Source organism: Oncorhynchus tshawytscha, linkage group LG08, assembly GCF_018296145.1.
Source record: "Oncorhynchus tshawytscha isolate Ot180627B linkage group LG08, Otsh_v2.0, whole genome shotgun sequence".
Lineage (NCBI taxonomy): Eukaryota > Metazoa > Chordata > Actinopteri > Salmoniformes > Salmonidae > Oncorhynchus > Oncorhynchus tshawytscha.
The window spans coordinates 75,000,886-75,018,976 of NC_056436.1; the positions used below are offsets into that span (position 1 = coordinate 75,000,886).

Below are 18,091 nucleotides of genomic sequence, written 5' to 3' on the forward strand. Positions count from 1 at the left end.
TAGGACGTAGAAATTAGTTTATTAAAACTTTAGCAAATTATGAATTTTACCAGCATCTAAACCCCAATGATATCCCAAATGTCTCAACTCAAGGAAGGTGTGTCTTCATAGTCCATGACACATCATTTCAGTAAAGCTTTGACTTAAGAAAAGATACTATAACTGCGGACAGCGTATGTGATCATAACTACATTAAGCATACGACACAATTCAACCGAGACCAATGAGACAAACATAATGACCAGGAAAAACCTATATTCAGCAAGGTGAATCATTTTGATTCTGAACGTTGCATATAGAAATATAATGAACAGTGGTCGATTCACTATTCTACACAGACAATCATTGCTCTACAGAACAATTTTATATCTGAACGTTCTTCACCGTTGCACGCTGCTGTAGAGACCCCTAGCGCTAAACACGAAACTCAGGCGATCTCGTCGATAATACTACACATGGCAGCATCCTTGTCCAATACTCTGTCTTTCTTAGCAGCACCACACATGCTTTTGTCCTGTTGTGGCCCAACAGCCATACAGCTAGTCCCAGCCTCCTCCACGTCCATGGGCTCAGTCTTTAGCCTGGCGTCCAACCCCAACGCCCCGCCAATCCCAACACCCCTCGCCACATCCCCTGCCCCACTCAAGCCCTCAGTCTGGGGTAGGTCATGGGGCAGGGAGGCCAGGCACCCCTGGATCATCTCCACCACCCTCTCCAGATGTTTCTGGAACCTCTCTGCAGTCTCCAGTCGCTGTCTCTTCTGCACTTCCATCATCACCCTCAGGGTCTCTCTGGCCTGGTGCGGACGGTACTCATTGATCAGATGGTGCATGTGGACAAACAGCAGCTTCAGGTCCTCCAGCTTCTCCTCTCTCTTTATACTGCCAGGGCTCTTGATCAGAATGTCCAGGAGATCCAGGAAATTCACCAGGATGGACATGTTGAGCTTCTTGAGCTCCCGTTTGTGGTGAAACTGCATGGGGTGGAGCCGCTCGATGCCCTGGCTCTCCAGCGGTCGGATGATCAGGTCGTCACACTGGAACTGGTTGCCGAACATCATGTAGGTGTCTCGGATGGGAGGAGGGGGTTTGGGGATGAGCCCCTTGCGGATGTTCTCGTCTGTGTACTCCTTGATGTACTGCATAGGAGGGGGAGGCAGGGCACTCACCTGCTGTGGTTCACCCATAGTGAGGCCTGGATAGAGGAAAATGAGATTATAGATGTATTATAGCCTGCCATATTATTTAAACATCATACTTTACCTTTTTAGCTGCATCGCCATTAAAAATAAACTGGGGAAAGAACGGATGGTATTATCCTGCTGATTAACAAAGAGGATGGTTCACCTCTTTATTTAGACAGTATAATCAAATATACTTATAGTTCATAGGGTTTCCCCTATTCATCCGTGGTAATAGTTGCTAGCCGTGTGAGTAGCCGCGCATGCGCCAAGAGGGGCAGCATCTAGCTGGCTAGCGTTGCTAACTTTAACGTTCCAGTACGTAGGGCGGAGCTGGCTACGTTGTCTAAAACTAACCCAGGCAAGTGGCATTAATGCGCTAGCTAGAAGCCTACAAACGGCTTTTGTTAGAAACATAAGCGAACAAATCTAGCTAGCTACACTTAATGACGACGTTTTTTCTTTTCAGTTGAGTCAGTCTCTAGCGAGCTGACGCGTTAGCCAGCTAACAGCTCGGGGTTAGATATAGCAGACTTGGAAGTCATTTCACGACAAGGAATTAAACAAAAGCTTAAACATACCTTTATATGGAGTCCTCAAGTACTGTATCTACTATCAACTGAAATCACCACCACAATTATTGCTTTACACAAAACATTTGTATGCGCAATGTCTCTTCTCGTTTCCCTTTCATGCCCCTGTCATCCTATCCCATTGGTTGGGTTTATTCTTGACATAATTTGTTGGCGGTGCGGATTGGTGAGCTTCTCGACAGTAATGCGCAATTTGATTGGTTATCGCAGACTGGGCCGAAGTATTGTGGCAATATTTTAGATTTTCATCCATCATATTTGTACAGTGTAAAAGGTGGCGTAAGAGCTCAACAGTGCGATGTTCAATCTGCTATAAATGAATGTCTCATTGTAATGGTCAACATACAGCTAAATGACATAATGAAGGAAACACCAACATAAAGGGTCTTAAACGTCCAATGCAGCTGTCTATATCTCGTTATAAACTGGGTGGTTCGTTCCCTGAATGCTGATTGGCTGACAGACGTGGTACCCCGGACCTTATGACAAAACATGTGTTTTTAATGCTCTAATTACTTTGGTAACCAGTTTATAATAGCAATAAGCAGTGATGCTAAGTACTTAAGTATAAAACAATTAAAGTACTACTTAAGTAGTTTTATGGGATATCTGTACTTCACTTTACTATTTATATGTTTGACAACTTTTACTTTTACTTTACTATATACCTAAAGAAAATAATGTACTTTTTACCTCCATATGTTTTTCCTGATACCAAAAGTACTCGTTACATTTTGAATGCTTAACAGGACAGGAAAATGGTCCAATTTACGAACATATCAAGAGAACATGCCTGGTCCCTTATGCCTCTGACCTGGCAGACTCACTAAACACAAGTGCTTTGTTTGGAAATTATGTCTGAGTATTAGAGTGTGCCCTGGCTATCTGTAAATATTTTTGTTTTTACAAATTGTTCTGTCTGGTTTGCTTTATATAAGAGATTTGAAATTATTTCTACTTTTACTTTTGATACTGAAGTATATTTTTGCAATTACATTTACTTTTGATACTTAAGTATATTTTAAATCAAATACTTTTAGACTTTTACTCAAGTAGTATTTTACTGGGTGACTTTCATTTTTACTTTAGGCGTTTTCTATTAAGGTATCTTTACTTTTACTCAAGTATGACAATTGGGTACTTTTTCCATCACTGGCAATAAGCCACTTCAGAGTTTTTTGTTATAAGTGGTATATTGGCCATATACCACACCCCCTTGGGCCTTATTGCTTAAATATCAAATCATTTCTGGTTAACAATTAAAGACTTTGGCAACTTTTAAATATTTTTTTAACCTCCTGCTTTGGGTTGGATGTGTCAATGTATAATTCATACATGCATAAACTATGAGCAGAATTACTGTCTTACCTTAATTAGCCACAAAATCCCGAGTTTGAAAGCAACTTTTTCTGGAAGCTGTGTTGTGCCAGTTTCCATAAATTTTCACCCACATGGGCCAGCCCCCTAACAACCCTAGTTCATCCAATGAGCTTCAGTCCCTCGCCATATGAGTGTCAGGTAGCAAGAGGCACATCATGCACACAGTAGTAGAGCGGGAGAAAGATGAATGACTTGGTGCACAAAACAACACATTTTCCAGGACCACTTTTGGCTCGGGAGCGCTACTTGCAGAACTACTGGCTAAAAAGTATACAAAAGTACCAGATAATATCTTTAAGTACCTTACTGTGATTGGGATCCATAATAAATACAAATATAAATAGCCACTGTTGCCAAAATAATGACCTTTCCAGCATTTGTATACATGCATGATGGGATATGAATTGCTTAATTAACTTAGGAACCACACCTATGTGGAATCACCTGCTTTCAATATACTTCATATCCCTCAGTTACTCAAGTGTTTCCATTAGTTTGGCAGATACCTGCATAATAGCATTTGTTCAACTACAAATGTGTTTTAAGTGTACATTTAGCCTAATTTCTGGGGAGAGAGCTGCTCAGGCCCTGTGGTTCTGTGCACCCATGCAGCTTGTGATGCTTCAACGTGTGTGTGTGTGTGTGTGTGTGTGTGTGTGTGTGTGTGTGTGTGTGTGTGTGTATGTGTGTGTGTGTGTGTGCATCTTAGTCTGTGTGTGAGTGTTGGTTTCTATCAGCCGTGCTCAAGGAAGTGGTTTACCTAGTGTATCTACAGCGGAAACTCACACGACACGAACTCCCATCAATCTTTTCCTTCTCTCCACTCCTCTATAGGTGTTCAGTCTAACTCTACAGCCCACCTCGCTGTCTCTGTCTCTCTCTCTGTCTCTCAATGTTAGCCAGGTATCTGTGTTCACTATGCTCCCCACAGTCATCTTGAAGGGGACTCTCATCAAGAAATCTCAGCAGAAGCGAAGGACGTCGCCTTGTAATTACAAGGAAAGGTTCTTTGTCTTGGACACCCAGAACCTGACCTATTCTGAACAGCGCCCTGGGGTATGTACCATTTTTATTGTTAAATTGTGTGGCGTTTGTTTGTTTATCGATTTCTGTCAAGAAGTACATTTACTGTTGAAATTAATTTACACTTTATACTTCAGTAGTCTAATTTTGAAAATCATATGTTGAGTTATGAAGAAATCTTGCTTCCACAGTGTATGACAGTTACTGTATAGGGGTTGTATTGTTTGATGTGAAAATAGAAAGTTGTGAAGATGTTGATAGAAACCTGTATTCATCTTCAGAAAAAGCCCAGCCAGAAAGGCTGCATTGAGCTCTCCAGGATCAAGTGTGTAGAGATAGTGTGCAGTGAAGCCCCAATCCCCTGCAGCAACAAGTACCCCTTCCAGGTAAGACCACATAAGACAACTCATCTCTTCTACCGCTTCTGTCTAATGGAGGAATGCTAATTACTCACCATTGGGAACAGTTTACAATGACTTTCATTTATAAGCCATGACACTGTTCTTTTTTTAGATGTGCATAAATGTCTCAACAGGTTGTCCACGACAACTGCTACCTGTACATCTTCGCCCCGGACAACGACTGTCGTCAGAGATGGGTCCGGGCTCTGAAGGAGGGTGAGCAGCAGTTATGGGAAACATTCAACATCAGACCTATAATACCAATACCACAGAGCTGAGTTTGTTCATATATATATATATATATACCATAATATATATACCATAAGATTAGAAAAACAACATAATATGAAGAGTAGTATATCAACATTGTATTATAAACTCTATGACACATTTGAGCCTCCATGTCTTACACTGTATTTCATTTCTCTCTCGTGTCATGAAGAGACCAAGTGCAACGCATTACTCCTGAAGTATCACCCCAACTTCTGGACGGAGGGGAGGTGGAGGTGCTGTTACCAGACAGAGAAGATGGCTACGGGGTGTCAGGAGTACGACCCTGTGGGATACGGTACAGGTATATTTCATTTGAAGAGTGCATTTCCCACACTCAATAAAAATAATAATTAGTATTATTATGTCTTACATATAAACCATTTATAAATCCTATGAAAAGTTATTATTATTATTATGAAAACTGCCCAGAATGTGAATTTAACCCTCTATGGCCTATTGACGCACTGGTGTGTCAATCTAAGTAACATAATAATAAAATCCGTCAGTTTACGCTAGAGATATGTTTTTTAGCAATGGGCTGTGTCTCAATCCACCACATCCACCTTGGTCACCATTTCTGTAGCACACAAACTAATATGACCACTATTGAAAAGGGAGACCCTTAAAGTAACCCATACACACACACACACACACACACACACACACACACACACACACACACACCCAACAGCTTAGACTTTTAAGAATTAACCACAAAATGCCCTTCTGTAGCTTCCAAGAAGCCTCTCCCTCCAACCCCGGACACACAGGTAAATATGCATGATATGTCATGTCTATATACTTCACCGTGCCTGTAAACGTACAGTATGTTGCTTTGAGTCATATTAATGCTAAGGATCAGTGTTTCCCTTACATCGTGCCCATAGCGGCGGCTCTCCGACCCGGGCCAGAGTGTGGTGGTTGCGCTACAGAACTACAGTCCTCATGGAGACACAGAGCTGCCCCTTCACAAAGACCAGGAGTACATCCTGACTGACAGCTCCCACCATGATTGGTGGACTGTACAGGACCACAGAGGGTAAGTAGAGACGACATGACAACACTATTATAACCCTGTGACAACCCTATGACATCTCTATGACAACCCTATGACATCTCTGTGACAACCCTATGACATCTCTGTGACAACCCTATGACATCTCTGTGACAACCCTATGACATCTCTATGACAACCCTATGACATCTCTGTGACAACCCTATGACATCTCTATGACAACCCTATGACATCTCTATGACAACCCTATGACATCTCTATGACAACCCTATGACATCGCTGTGACAACCCTATGACATCTCTGTGACAACCCTATGACAACTCTGTGACAACCCTATGACATCTCTATGACAACCCTATGACATCTCTGTGACAACCCTATGACAACTCTGTGAGCCTATCTGTAATATGTATTATTGGCTGTTTAGTTGTACACACCTACAGTATTCATTGTGTCCTTTCCTTCAATAGAAACACAGGTTTTGTACCTTGCACTTATATAGCGGAAAAATCCTGCAACAACTTCAACAGATTTGAGTGAGTCGGATTTATATCAAATACAATTCTCCTGACTATTTTTATAGTATAAGATAACAATTGTACCCTGTTATTTTATTTCAGACATCTGATTGGTCTAGGTTGATAATTACCCTTCTTGTTTTCCAGATGGTACAACAAAGACATAACGAGAGGAAGAGCTGAGGAACTGCTGATGACAGAGGTAAAACAACACCGACCTTCTTCAGTTTGGTGTTAAACTGTACTTCAGAAGGGAGACAACAGACATAGTTTGGTGTTAAACTGTACTTCAGAAGGGAGACAACAGACATAGTTTGGTGTTAAACTGTACTTCAGAAGGGAGACAACAGACATAGTTTGGTGTTAAACTGTACTTCAGAAGGGAGACAACAGACATAGTTTGGTGTTAAACTGTACTTCAGAAGGGAGACAACAGACATAGTTTGGGGTTAAAGTGTACTTCAGAAGACATTGTGGGCCTGATTCAATCAAAAAGCAAGGTTATCAGAATTACAACCGGACAAACTGAAACTAGAGAGAAAACATGTTTTTGTTATAAAAAAATAATAATGTTTTTTATGTTTGAAAATGAGATCATGTTTAGAATTTATCCAGAAAATTTGGTTACCGGATTTGATTGAATAAATTCCTGTATCTTGCCCCAGCAGCACGGATGCAAAAAAGCTGCGTTTTGCAAGATGCATGTCCACACGCACGCGCAAACGCACACACACACAGAGTGAAAGATGACATTTGAAACAATGGAGTAGGTTGCTCAGGTCCAGGATTTCCTGTTGTAAATGTGTCATAATCGCTATTACAGACAGATGGTGACAGTGGGAGGGTAGGGTTAGGGTTGTGTAGTGTGATGGTGGGAGGGTTGTGTCGTGTGATGGTGGGAGGGAAGGGTTAGGGTAGAAGGGTTAGGGTTGTGTAGTGTGATGGTGGGAGGGAAGGGTTAGGGTAGAAGGGTTGTGTAGTGTGATGGTGGGAGGGAAGGGTTAGGGTTGTGTAGTGTGATGGTGGGAGGGTTAGGGTTGTGTAGTGTGACAGTAGGAGGGTTAGGGTTGTGTAGTGTAACAGTAGGAGGGTTAGGGTTGTGTAGTGTGACAGTGGGAGGGTTAGGGTTGTGTAGTGTGACAGTGGTAAGGTAGGTATGGGTTGTGTAGTGTGACAGTGGTAAGGTAGGTATGGGTTGTGTAGTGTGACGGTGGTAGGGTAGGTGTGGGTTGTGTAGAGTGACGGTGGTAGGGTAGGTAACAGTGGGTTGTGTAGTGTGACGGTGGTAGGGTAGGTGTGGGTTGTGTAGTGTGACGGTGGTAGGGTAGGTATGGGTTGTGTAGTGTGACGGTGGTAGGGTAGGTATGGGTTGTGTAGAGTGACGGTGGTAGGGTAGGTATGGGTTGTGTAGAGTGACGGTGGTAGGGTAGGTATGGGTTGTGTAGAGTGACGGTGGTAGGGTAGGTATGGGTTGTGTAGAGTGACGGTGGTAGGGTAGGTATGGGTTGTGTAGAGTGACGGTGGTAGGGTAGGTATGGGTTGTGTAGTGTGACGGTGGTAGGGTAGGTATGGGTTGTGTAGAGTGACGGTGGTAGGGTAGGTATGGGTTGTGTAGAGTGACGGTGGTAGGGTAGGTATGGGTTGTGTAGAGTGACGGTGGTAGGGTAGGTATGGGTTGTGTAGTGTGACGGTGGTAGGGTAGGTATGGGTTGTGTAGAGTGACGGTGGGTAGGTATGGGTTGTGTAGTGTGACGGTATGGGTTGTGTAGAGTGACGGTGGTAGGGTAGGTATGGGTTGTGTAGAGTGACGGTGGTAGGGTAGGTATGGGTTGTGTAGTGTGACGGTGGTAGGGTAGGTATGGGTTGTGTAGAGTGACGGTGGTAGGGTAGGTATGGGTTGTGTAGTGTGACGGTGGTAGGGTAGGTATGGGTTGTGTAGTGTGACGGTGGTAGGGTAGGTATGGGTTGTGTAGAGTGACGTTGGGAGAGTAGAATGGGTGTTTCAAGCTCCCGTCCATTCGGGAGTCTCACTGTGCTATCATGTCAAGCCTTATTCACATTATATTACCATAAGTAGAGATTGAAAATATTACATCCACGTAACTATGATATGACATACAACAAATTCAACGTAATGAACTCAGCAGATGGCTTGAATTATAATTCATTTTTTCTGACGATTATGATTTATCCTACTCAAATGAAATGTTGTGTTTGTTTGTGCAGGGTAAGGAAGGAGCCTTTATGGTGCGAGACTCCAGGCATGCAGGCGTCTACACTGTGTCCGTCTTCACTAAAGCCCCAGGGTAACTACTGCCTGTTTCAGCCATGTCGCTCAGCTTCAATGACAGTCAGTTAAAGGGCCGATCTGTGATTGGTATTTTGACATCCCTAGCACTGTCTATGAATTTGAGAGTGGTTACAAATCTCCAGCCCCATCTCTCAGCTGTTTACCAAAACAGTGGTGGATTGTCTGTTTGTTATTGTTTGAACTGCATATTGCACGTTTAAAGAGTTTGCTATGGCATAGTGACATGATGATGAACCACGTTCAGATCCAACGGGCAGAAGAACCCGCGGGTGAAGCACTACCAGATCAGACAGTCAGAGGCAGAGGAGACGTCCAAGTTTTACCTGGCAGAGAAATACCTGTTCATGACCATTCCTGAGCTCATCCAGTACCACCAACACAACGCTGCAGGTACCTAATGCATCTGTTTACAGCCAGGCCAGTGTGACCTATTTGGATTTGTACCCAGATCGACTGTGTTTGTTAGTGCGTTGAGATAAAGGCATCTTCAGGGGTCATGTAAGGTTCCACCAGCATGGATCTTCCACAGTAGAGAGGGAGATGGGAGATGAGTGTTAATGTAGTGTGAAATCCTGTAGCTCCCTGTGGGAGGAGCTATAGGAGGACGGGCTCATTGTAATAGCTGGAATGTAGTCAATGGAATGGAGTCAAACACGTTGTTTCCATGTGTTTGATCTGTTAGGTACCATTCAATTTATTCCAATCCACCCATTACAATGAGCCCGTATAGCTCCTCCCACCAGCCTCCTCTGTGTGAAATGGTTCTATACATTCTATGGTCCAGATGTTCTCCCTTTAGTATAGGGTACAATCATTTCCTTAGTATAGGGTACAATCATTTACTTAGTATAGGGTACAATCATTTCCTTAGTATAAGGTACAATCGTTTCCTTACAGCAACATTCTACAGAGGAAACTGCCTGTAATATAAAAGTTAATGTGTTCTATTGTTAAAGCAGAACAGCCTAAAGCCTCTACATTATCTAACTACCGGTATATGCACATTTAGTTTTGATTTAGGTTTGTTGCTTCATCCTGTGTGTGTGTGTGTGTGTGTGTGTGTGTGTGTGTGTGTGTGTGTGTGTGTGTGTGTGTGTGTGTGTGTGTGTGTGTGTGTGTGTGTGTGTGTGTGTGGGTGGTGGTGTGCATGAATTTGTGCGTTTGTGTGTCTGGTCTCTGCAGGTCTAATCACTCGACTGAGGCATCCCATCTCTCAGGGTAGAGAGAGCTTTCAGAGCCCTGCAGAACTCTCAAAAGGTCAGAGGTCGACCTGCTGCTCCTGCCTCTAGGCAGCCAGCAACCATTTTATTTGGTTATTGATTATAGTTACCATAGAGATAGTTAGAGGACTAATTTTTGTACTGTTTGATTATAGCATCTGTAACAGCAGGGCTGTCTATACGCAGTCCTCTAACTATCTCTATGGAAGTTACCTAACCCTGAATTTTATGACAATTACAAAGCTCAAACACAAAGCAGATAACACACCAGGTACGTATGTTATAGATAAGTTACTGTATAATAAAGATATGCTTATATGTTATAGATAAGTTACTGTAAAATAAAGATATGCTTATATGTTATAGATAAGTTACTGTAAAATAAAGATAAGATCAAACATAACAGATGCATGATAGTGAGAATTGGCATGTGTTTTGCTACTCTAAAAGCATTTGGACTGGGATGACATTAGTGGTGATGTAAGGTAGACCTGTGTGATGAGGTACCCAGGTTTGGCAGCCAATAGGTAGGCAGCTTCACCACACCCTGAAAACGTCCAGACAGGAGGGACTACCTGGAGGAGAATGTGGCAGACAACCACAGTGTACCATGTTGTGTTCAGCCTTGATGTATCTTCCAATAATTGCATTAGTATGTCATTATTACCTCTGCACTCTCTCTCCCCTTCCACCCTCCCTCTACCTACCCCCTCCCTCTCTCTCCCCTTCCACCCTCCCTCTACCTACCCCCTCCCTCTCTCTCCCCTTCCACCCTCCCTCCCTACCCCCTCCCTCTCTCTCCCCTTCCACCCTCCCTCTCCCCCCTCCCTCTCTCTCCCTTCCACCCTCCCTCTACCTACCCCCTCCCTCTCTCTCCCCTTCCACCCTTCCTCTACCTACCCCCTCCCTCTCTCTCCTCTTCCACCCTTCTTCTACCTACCCCCTTCCTCTCTCTCCCCTCCGTCTCCCCTCCCTCTCCCTACCTCCACCCTCCAGGTCAGTGGGAGGTAGACCCGGCAGAGCTGATCCTGGGTGAGGAAGTGGGCAGCGGTCAGTTTGGCCTGGTACTCCAGGGGCGGTGGAGGGAGCGCAGGGTAGCTGTGAAGATGGTCCGGGAGGGAGCCATGTCTGAGGAAGAATTTAAAGAGGAGGCCAGGGTCATGACGTGAGTGGACTTTATAGTGGGGGGACATTTTAGAAGATACCCTATTCCCTACATAGTGGACTTTATAGTGGGGGGCATCTTAGAAGATACCCTATTCCCTACATAGTGGACTTTATAGTGGGGGGACATCTTAGAAGATACCCTATTCCCTACATAGTGGACTTTATAGTGGGGGGGGGCATCTTAGAAGATACCCTATTCCCTATATAGTGGACAATTTGTAACAAGGCTGTGTCTCAAATTACACACTGGACCCGTGCTATGTAATGACCTACTTCTGATCTGTGTGTGTGTGTGTGTGTGTGTGTGTGTATTGCAGGATGCTGTCCCACTGTAAGCTGGTACAGCTGTATGGTGTGTGTACCCAGCATTCTCCCATGTGTCTGGTGTTTGAGTTGATGGAGCAGGGCTGCCTGTCAGACTACCTCCGAGCCAGGAGGGGGCGTATGTCCCAGGACACTCTACTGGGGATGTGTCTGGACGTCAGTGAAGGGATGGCATACCTGGAGAGCAACAACTTCATCCACAGAGACCTGGTAACCAACCCAAAGACCTGAACATATGTGTTTATGAGTGTGTGCATGCGTACGTGCTTGCCTGCGTGCGAGTGAGCTTGTTTCGTCACAATTTATTTGAAGTGCATTTCACAAATCTCAACACATTTTACAGAGAAAATGTAAATGAATTTATAGAATGAAAACACAGAACAGCTTAGAAAGGGTTGTTTTACCTCACTGGTTTTAGCATCAAGGAACTGGAAGACATCTCTGCTTGGTTAAGGCCTAGATGGATTTTCAGTGATAATGGACTGTATAGTATAGAAGATGGACAAACTACTGCAGATCATAAGTGTGTGTTCTGAACCCAACCCTCACAGGCAGCCAGAAACTGTCTGGTCTCCTGCAACAACGTGGTGAAGGTGTCTGATTTTGGAATGACCAGGTGAGTTTGTGACAGACTGGTTGATGCCTATTGATAAAGGCCAGAATATATGGTGATTCAGGGTGAAGTCTTGAACCAGTGACCCACCCTGACAGGGAAACTACCACCGGTGTGTTAAAGGGTCAGACTTCTCTACAGGGGGCACTGTGTATCTATACATGGAAGCTGCAGAGACTCACACAGATAACCAACCGTGTGTCCTTCCCTGTCCTGTCCTACCAGGTTTGTTCTAGATGACCAGTACACCAGCTCTCAGGGCTCTAAGTTCCCCATCAAGTGGTCTTCTCCTGAAGTCATCAAGTACTGCAAGTTCAGCAGCAAGTCTGACGTCTGGTCCTTTGGTAGGTTTATTTATCCTCTCTGAGACCGTTGTGCATCGTCAGACACTGAGCTTCTTCAACTTAGAAAATGTATACTAGAGGTATGATGAATTAATGTTGAATCCTCTCCTCCCCTCCTCACCTCTCCTACAGGTGTGTTTATGTGGGAGGTGTATACTGAGGGGCGTCTGCCCTATGAGAACCGGTCTAATGGTGAGGTGGTGGAGGCCCTGAATGCAGGCCTGAGGCTGCTGAAACCCAGACAGGCCCCAGAGGCTGTGCACCTCCTCATGGAGTGGTGCTGGAAGGAGGTGGGTGGGAAGGACCTACCTGGTTCACACCTGTACTGTTAGGGTAGTGTGGGTGGGTGTGTGGGTGGTTAGGGTGTAGTGTGGGTGGGTAAGGTGTGAGTGAGTGGGTGTAGTGTATGTGTGGGGGTGGGTAAGGTGTGAGTGGGTGTAGTGTGGGGGTGTGTGTGGGGGTGGGTGTAGTGTGGGGGTGTGTGTGGGGGTGGGTAAGGTGTGAGTGGGTGTAGTGTGGGGGTGTGTGTGGGTGGGTGGGTAAGGTGTGAGTGGGTGTAGTGTGGGGGTGTGTGTGGGTGGGTAAGGTGTGAGTGGGTGTAGTGTGGGTGTGTAAGGTGTGAGTGGGTGTGTGGGGTGTGGGGGGTGTGTGGGTGGGTGGGTAGGGGTGTAGTGTGGGTGGGTAGTGTGGGGGTGTGTGTGTGGGTGTGTGAGTGGGTGTAGTGTGGGGGTATGTGTGAGTGGGTGTAGTGTGGGTGGGTAGGGTGTGAGTGGGTGTAGTGTGTGGGTGTGTGAGTGGGTGTAGTGTGGGGGTGTGTGAGTGGGTGTAGTGTGGGGGTGTGTGTGAGTAGGTGTAGAGTGGGGGTGTGTGGGTGGGTAAGGTGTGAGTGGGTGTAGTGTGGGTGGGTAGGGTGGGTGGGTTTCCCAAACTTGGTCCTCAGAATCCCAAACTTCATTTTTTGCCCTAACAATACACTGCTGATTCAAATAATTAAAGCTTGATGATGAGTTGATTATTTGAATCCATATGCACCCCTTGGGGTTTGGGAAACGCTGCAGTAGACAGACTCACCTGTACCTTACTGATTCAGCCTGGTAGGTTGGTTCACCTGTACCTTACTGATTCGGCCTGGTAGGTTGGTTCACCTGTACCTTACTGATTCAGCCTGGTAGGTTGGTTCACCTGTACCTTACTGATTCAGCCTGGTAGGTTGGTTCACCTGTACCTTACGGATTCAGCCTGGTAGGTTGGTTCACCTATACCTTACTGATTCAGCCTGGTAGGTTGGTTCACCTGTACCTTACTGATTCAGCCTGGTAGGTTGGTTCACCTGTACCTTACTGATTCAGCCTGGTAGGTTGGTTCACCTGTACCTTACTGATTCAGCCTGGTAGGTTGGTTCACCTGTACCTTACTGATTCAGCCTGGTAGGTTGGTTCACCAGTACCTTACTGATTCAGCCTGGTAGGTTGGTTCACCTGTACCTTACTGATTCGGCCTGGTAGGTTGGTTCACCTGTACCTTACTGATTCGGCCTGGTAGGTTGGTTCACCTGTGATCTTAGTGTAGCTTGTGTTTTAAGCATAATGTCTTGTGATTGATCTGTCTCTTCCTGTGTAGAAACCAGAGGACCGTCCATCGTTTGCTCTCCTGCTGCACGAGCTGGCCTCTCTCTCAGATCTCTGAGCCTGAATGGACAAGCTATTCAACCAAACCTAGTCTGCTAAATAGCTATCCGGGGTAAATCAGGGAAGAATCATTTGCTCAATAAAACTGAAGATACTATGCAAAAAAGACTTAGCTAGCTGTATTTATGTTATTTATTAATTTCCTTCTAGTTTCTATTTCTTACTTTTTTTTTATAGCAATCATCTTTTTTTATAAAATGAAGAAGTCTACTTCTCTCGTGTCATGATTTCTTGTTTCTGTCTATTGTGTTTATTAGTTGTCTCATAAGCTTACTGTTGTTTGATTTCCCTGTCTGTCGTTCCAAGTCTGACTGTCCATCTACTCACATGATGTCATAATGTAGGCTATTCCCATCACCCTTCTACCATGTCCTTAAGCACTAGGATCTCTGTATAGCAGGCTCCTCCCATCACCCTTCTACTACGTCCTTAAGCACTAGGATCTCTGTATAGCAGGCTCCTGCCATCACCCTTCTACTACGTCCTTAAGCACTAGGATCTCTGTATAGCAGGCTCCTGCCATCACCCTTCTACTACGTCCTTAAGCACTAGGATCTCTGTATAGCAGGCTCCTCCCATCACCCTTCTACCATGTCCTTAAGCACTAGGATCTCTGTATAGCAGGCTCCTCCCATCACCCTTCTACTACGTCCTTAAGCACTAGGATCTCTGTATAGCAGGCTCCTCCCATCACCCTTCTACTACGTCCTTAAGCACTAGGATCTCTGTATAGCAGGCTCCTCCATCACCCTTCTACTACGTCCTTAAGCACTAGGATCTCTGTATAGCAGGCTCCTCCATCACCCTTCTACTACGTCCTTAAGCACTAGGATCTCTGTATAGCAGGCTCCTCCATCACCCTTCTACTACGTCCTTAAGCACTAGGATCTCTGTATAGCAGGTTCCTCCCATCACCCTTCTACCATGTCCTTAAGCACTAGGATCTCTGTATAGCAGGCTCCTCCCATCACCCTTCTACTACGTCCTTAAGCACTAGGATCTCTGTATAGCAGGCTCCTCCCATCACCCTTCTACCATGTCCTTAAGCACTAGGATCTCTGTATAGCAGGCTCCTCCCATCACCCTTCTACTACGTCCTTAAGCACTAGGATCTCTGTATAGCAGGCTCCTCCCATCACCCTTCTACTACGTCTTTAAGCACTAGGATCTCTGTATAGCAGGCTCCTCCCATCACCCTTCTACCATGTCCTTAAGCACTAGGATCTCTGTATAGCAGGCTCCTCCCATCACCCTTCTACTACGTCCTTAAGCACTAGGATCTCTGTATAGCAGGCTCCTCCCATCACCCTTCTACTACGTCCTTAAGCACTAGGATCTCTGTATAGCAGGCTCCTCCCATCACCCTTCTACCACGTCCTTAAGCACTAGGATCTCTGTATAGCAGGCTCCTGCCATCACCCTTCTACTACGTCCTTAAGCACTAGGATCTCTGTATAGCAGGCTCCTCCCATCACCCTTCTACTACGTCCTTAAGCACTAGGATCTCTGTATAGCAGGCTCCTCCCATCACCCTTCTACTACGTCCTTAAGCACTAGGATCTCTGTATAGCAGGCTCCTGCCATCACCCTTCTACTACGTCCTTAAGCACTAGGATCTCTGTATAGCAGGTTCCTCCCATCACCCTTCTACTACGTCCTTAAGCACTAGGATCTCTGTATAGCAGGCTCCTGCCATCACCCTTCTACTACGTCCTTAAGCACTAGGATCTCTGTATAGCAGGCTCCTGCCATCACCCTTCTACTACGTCCTTAAGCACTAGGATCTCTGTATAGCAGGCTCCTCCCATCACCCTTCTACTACGTCCTTAAGCACTAGGATCTCTGTATAGCAGGCTCCTCCCATCACCCTTCTACTACGTCCTTAAGCACTAGGATCTCTGTATAGCAGGCTCCTCCCATCACCCTTCTACTACATCCTTAAGCACTAGGATCTCTGTATAGCAGGCTCCTCCCATCACCCTTCTACTACGTCCTTAAGCACTAGGATCTCTGTATAGCAGGCTCCTCCCATCACCCTTCTACTACGTCCTTAAGCACTAGGATCTCTGTATAGCAGGCTCCTCCATCACCCTTCTACTACGTCCTTAAGCACTAGGATCTCTGTATAGCAGGCTCCTCCCATCACCCTTCTACTACGTCCTTAAGCACTAGGATCTCTGTATAGCAGGCTCCTCCCATCACCCTTCTACTACGTCCTTAAGCACTAGGATCTCTGTATAGCAGGCTCCTCCCATCACCCTTCTACTACGTCCTTAAGCACTAGGATCTCTGTATAGCAGGCTCCTCCCATCACCCTTCTACTACGTCCTTAAGCACTAGGATCTCTGTATAGCAGGTTCCTCCCATCACCCTTCTACTACGTCCTTAAGCACTAGGATCTCTGTATAGCAGGCTCCTGCCGTCCTAAAACTAAATAACCACAATGCATAATATTCATAATAGTTCACTTGTCAATACAGTAATTGTAGGTCGTTTGAATGTATCCAGGGTTCTCAGGCAGATGTACACACACACACACACAAACTGAGCCTTGATAAAGTATGAACGTATTCTAAGTCTGTGGTTCCTGACAGCCCTACATGCCTGCTCTGGTTGCTGTGACAACGAGGTCTGACTGGGTACCCGTACTGGCATAGTAATACCCTGTCAGGCAGAGAGTATACGCAGAATTACATATAGGAACTCTGTGGGAGTATAGATAGACATGATAGAATAGATAGATAGATATAGATTGACATATAGATATAAATATACAGTAGATAGAACGTCACCTACAGAGAAAACTCCATCCAGTATACAGTTTTAGGCCTATTCTACTCAACCAACCTCTATATACAATCCATTGTAAGTTGACTGAACTAAATTCTACAAATATTTTCTTTACTTCTAAGAACACCCGTCTATAAAATAGCACACTAGGCCTATACAGTCCTGTCAAGGACGCTGTAATCTGTGCATCTGATGTGATCAAAGTTTGCCACCATCTCTGTCATGAAAACTGGGTCATTGAGTGGTGCCTGTGCAGTGCATGGCAAGTAAGTAATATCCTGCAATATCTAATCAAATGGACCTGGGGAAGAATGTGCAGCAGGTTTCAATGTAGGCCTAATGGTTATAATATGATTTCAAGGGGAATAGTTTGTAACGAATAGCGATAGATAGGCGACATTGCAAATACAAATACCTTATTTCATTTCGACGATACAAAAGCCCCATCGCAAGGCGTTTTGAGTGTCGGTCTGTGCAACAACATTGGCCATATTCAGCACCATCCTCCTGCCTGTGTGAGTGACTGTCTCTTTAAGGAAATACACTTGCAGCCATTTTCTGCTCTTTGTGTGGGGTGGATTATTCGGCTGTGCGCTGAGAGAAACGAGAGCATCAATCGGGGAAAAGGCCAGGAAAACTTCAATAAAACATAGGATTTTCGTCGCACAGTGAGACATTGTCCGCCCTAATTATCCTGGACGGACATGCAAGTTGCAGGTATGTGCAAAATGTAAATATGTTGCCAGCGCACGGCAAAGATGTGCGGGTAGCCTAAACTCCCTTCTCGACCGGAGGCTGCGATAGATGCACAGAACCTGCGGTGTTTCTCCTATCTTGCATGGTGCACCATCACTGTACCTTTCGAAGCAATTCACCTATTTTCTTCTCCCATTTTTAAAACATTGATAACAAATAAACACATCGGATTCTATCATTCATTCATTTTTGCGCTCGTTTGCCTCTTCACTTATTCGGTGATATGAATGAACCACCCCGTTATTCCAGGCAGTGTATTGATAGCATCATACTCCGACAGATGGGTGGGGTGAACGAGGTTTTGCGTGTGGCACTGTCTGTAGGGAAATATTTGTACATGAAAATAGGCTATGGGTGATATGAATATCACACAATGCATTTTGTCTTATAATAAAACAATGATATACAATTATATTATGTTATCGTGAAATGTTCCGAGAGATACATTGGTTACAACTAGTGGAGATTAGTTCTCTAACGTGTAGTCTACCCGT

At 44.9% G+C, this 18,091-nt stretch overlaps 3 protein-coding genes across 4 annotated transcripts in view; 2 read left to right on the forward strand and 1 right to left on the reverse strand.

Moving 5' to 3' along the window:
• On the reverse strand, positions 1-1,914 carry LOC112239107 (mediator of RNA polymerase II transcription subunit 7). The gene is made up of 2 exons (XM_024407616.2): positions 1,762-1,914; positions 1-1,194 (listed from the first exon to the last, which is right to left on the reverse strand). Exon 2 carries the CDS (start codon positions 1,184-1,186, stop codon positions 428-430), a length of 759 nt encoding a protein of 252 aa, XP_024263384.1. The 5' UTR covers positions 1,187-1,194; positions 1,762-1,914; the 3' UTR covers positions 1-427.
• A 1,872-nt stretch (positions 1,915-3,786) lies between these two features.
• itk (IL2 inducible T cell kinase) lies at positions 3,787-14,261 on the forward strand. 2 transcript variants are annotated; one of them, XM_042325962.1, is made up of 17 exons: positions 3,787-4,209; positions 4,458-4,562; positions 4,712-4,793; positions 5,020-5,145; positions 5,583-5,620; positions 5,738-5,889; positions 6,337-6,402; positions 6,532-6,586; positions 8,611-8,690; positions 8,940-9,085; positions 9,878-9,952; positions 10,912-11,080; positions 11,400-11,616; positions 11,958-12,022; positions 12,245-12,363; positions 12,496-12,653; positions 13,984-14,261. In XM_042325962.1, the coding sequence occupies exons 1-17, from the start codon at positions 4,072-4,074 to the stop codon at positions 14,047-14,049; spliced, it is 1,857 nt and encodes a 618-aa protein (XP_042181896.1). In that variant the 5' UTR covers positions 3,787-4,071; the 3' UTR covers positions 14,050-14,261. The 2 variants fall into 2 exon arrangements, with proteins under 2 accessions (XP_042181896.1, XP_042181895.1); XM_042325961.1 differs by having other exon boundaries at positions 3,789-4,209; positions 5,020-5,151.
• Positions 14,262-17,400: 3,139 nt separating this feature from the next.
• Positions 17,401-18,091, forward strand: part of cyfip2 (cytoplasmic FMR1 interacting protein 2) — a 65,354-nt gene continuing 64,663 nt past the window's right edge. The window contains exon 1 of the mRNA XM_042325963.1: positions 17,401-17,558. The gene's annotated coding sequence lies outside the window, so the exon portion shown is untranslated. The remainder of the gene's footprint in view (positions 17,559-18,091) is intronic.

What these genes read in the sequence shown, in the direction of transcription:
- LOC112239107 (XM_024407616.2), bottom strand. Translation starts at nt 1,186, where the DNA reads ATGGGTGAACCACAGCAGGTGAGTGCCCTGCCTCCCCCTCCTATGCAG.
- itk (XM_042325961.1), top strand. Translation starts at nt 4,072, where the DNA reads ATGCTCCCCACAGTCATCTTGAAGGGGACTCTCATCAAGAAATCTCAG. An exon ending in AGGAACTGCTGATGACAGAG is followed by an intron (nt 6,587 to 8,610) that starts GTAAAACAACAC and finishes TTGTTTGTGCAG; the next exon opens with GGTAAGGAAGGAGCCTTTAT. An exon ending in TCTGATTTTGGAATGACCAG is followed by an intron (nt 12,023 to 12,244) that starts GTGAGTTTGTGA and finishes CTGTCCTACCAG; the next exon opens with GTTTGTTCTAGATGACCAGT.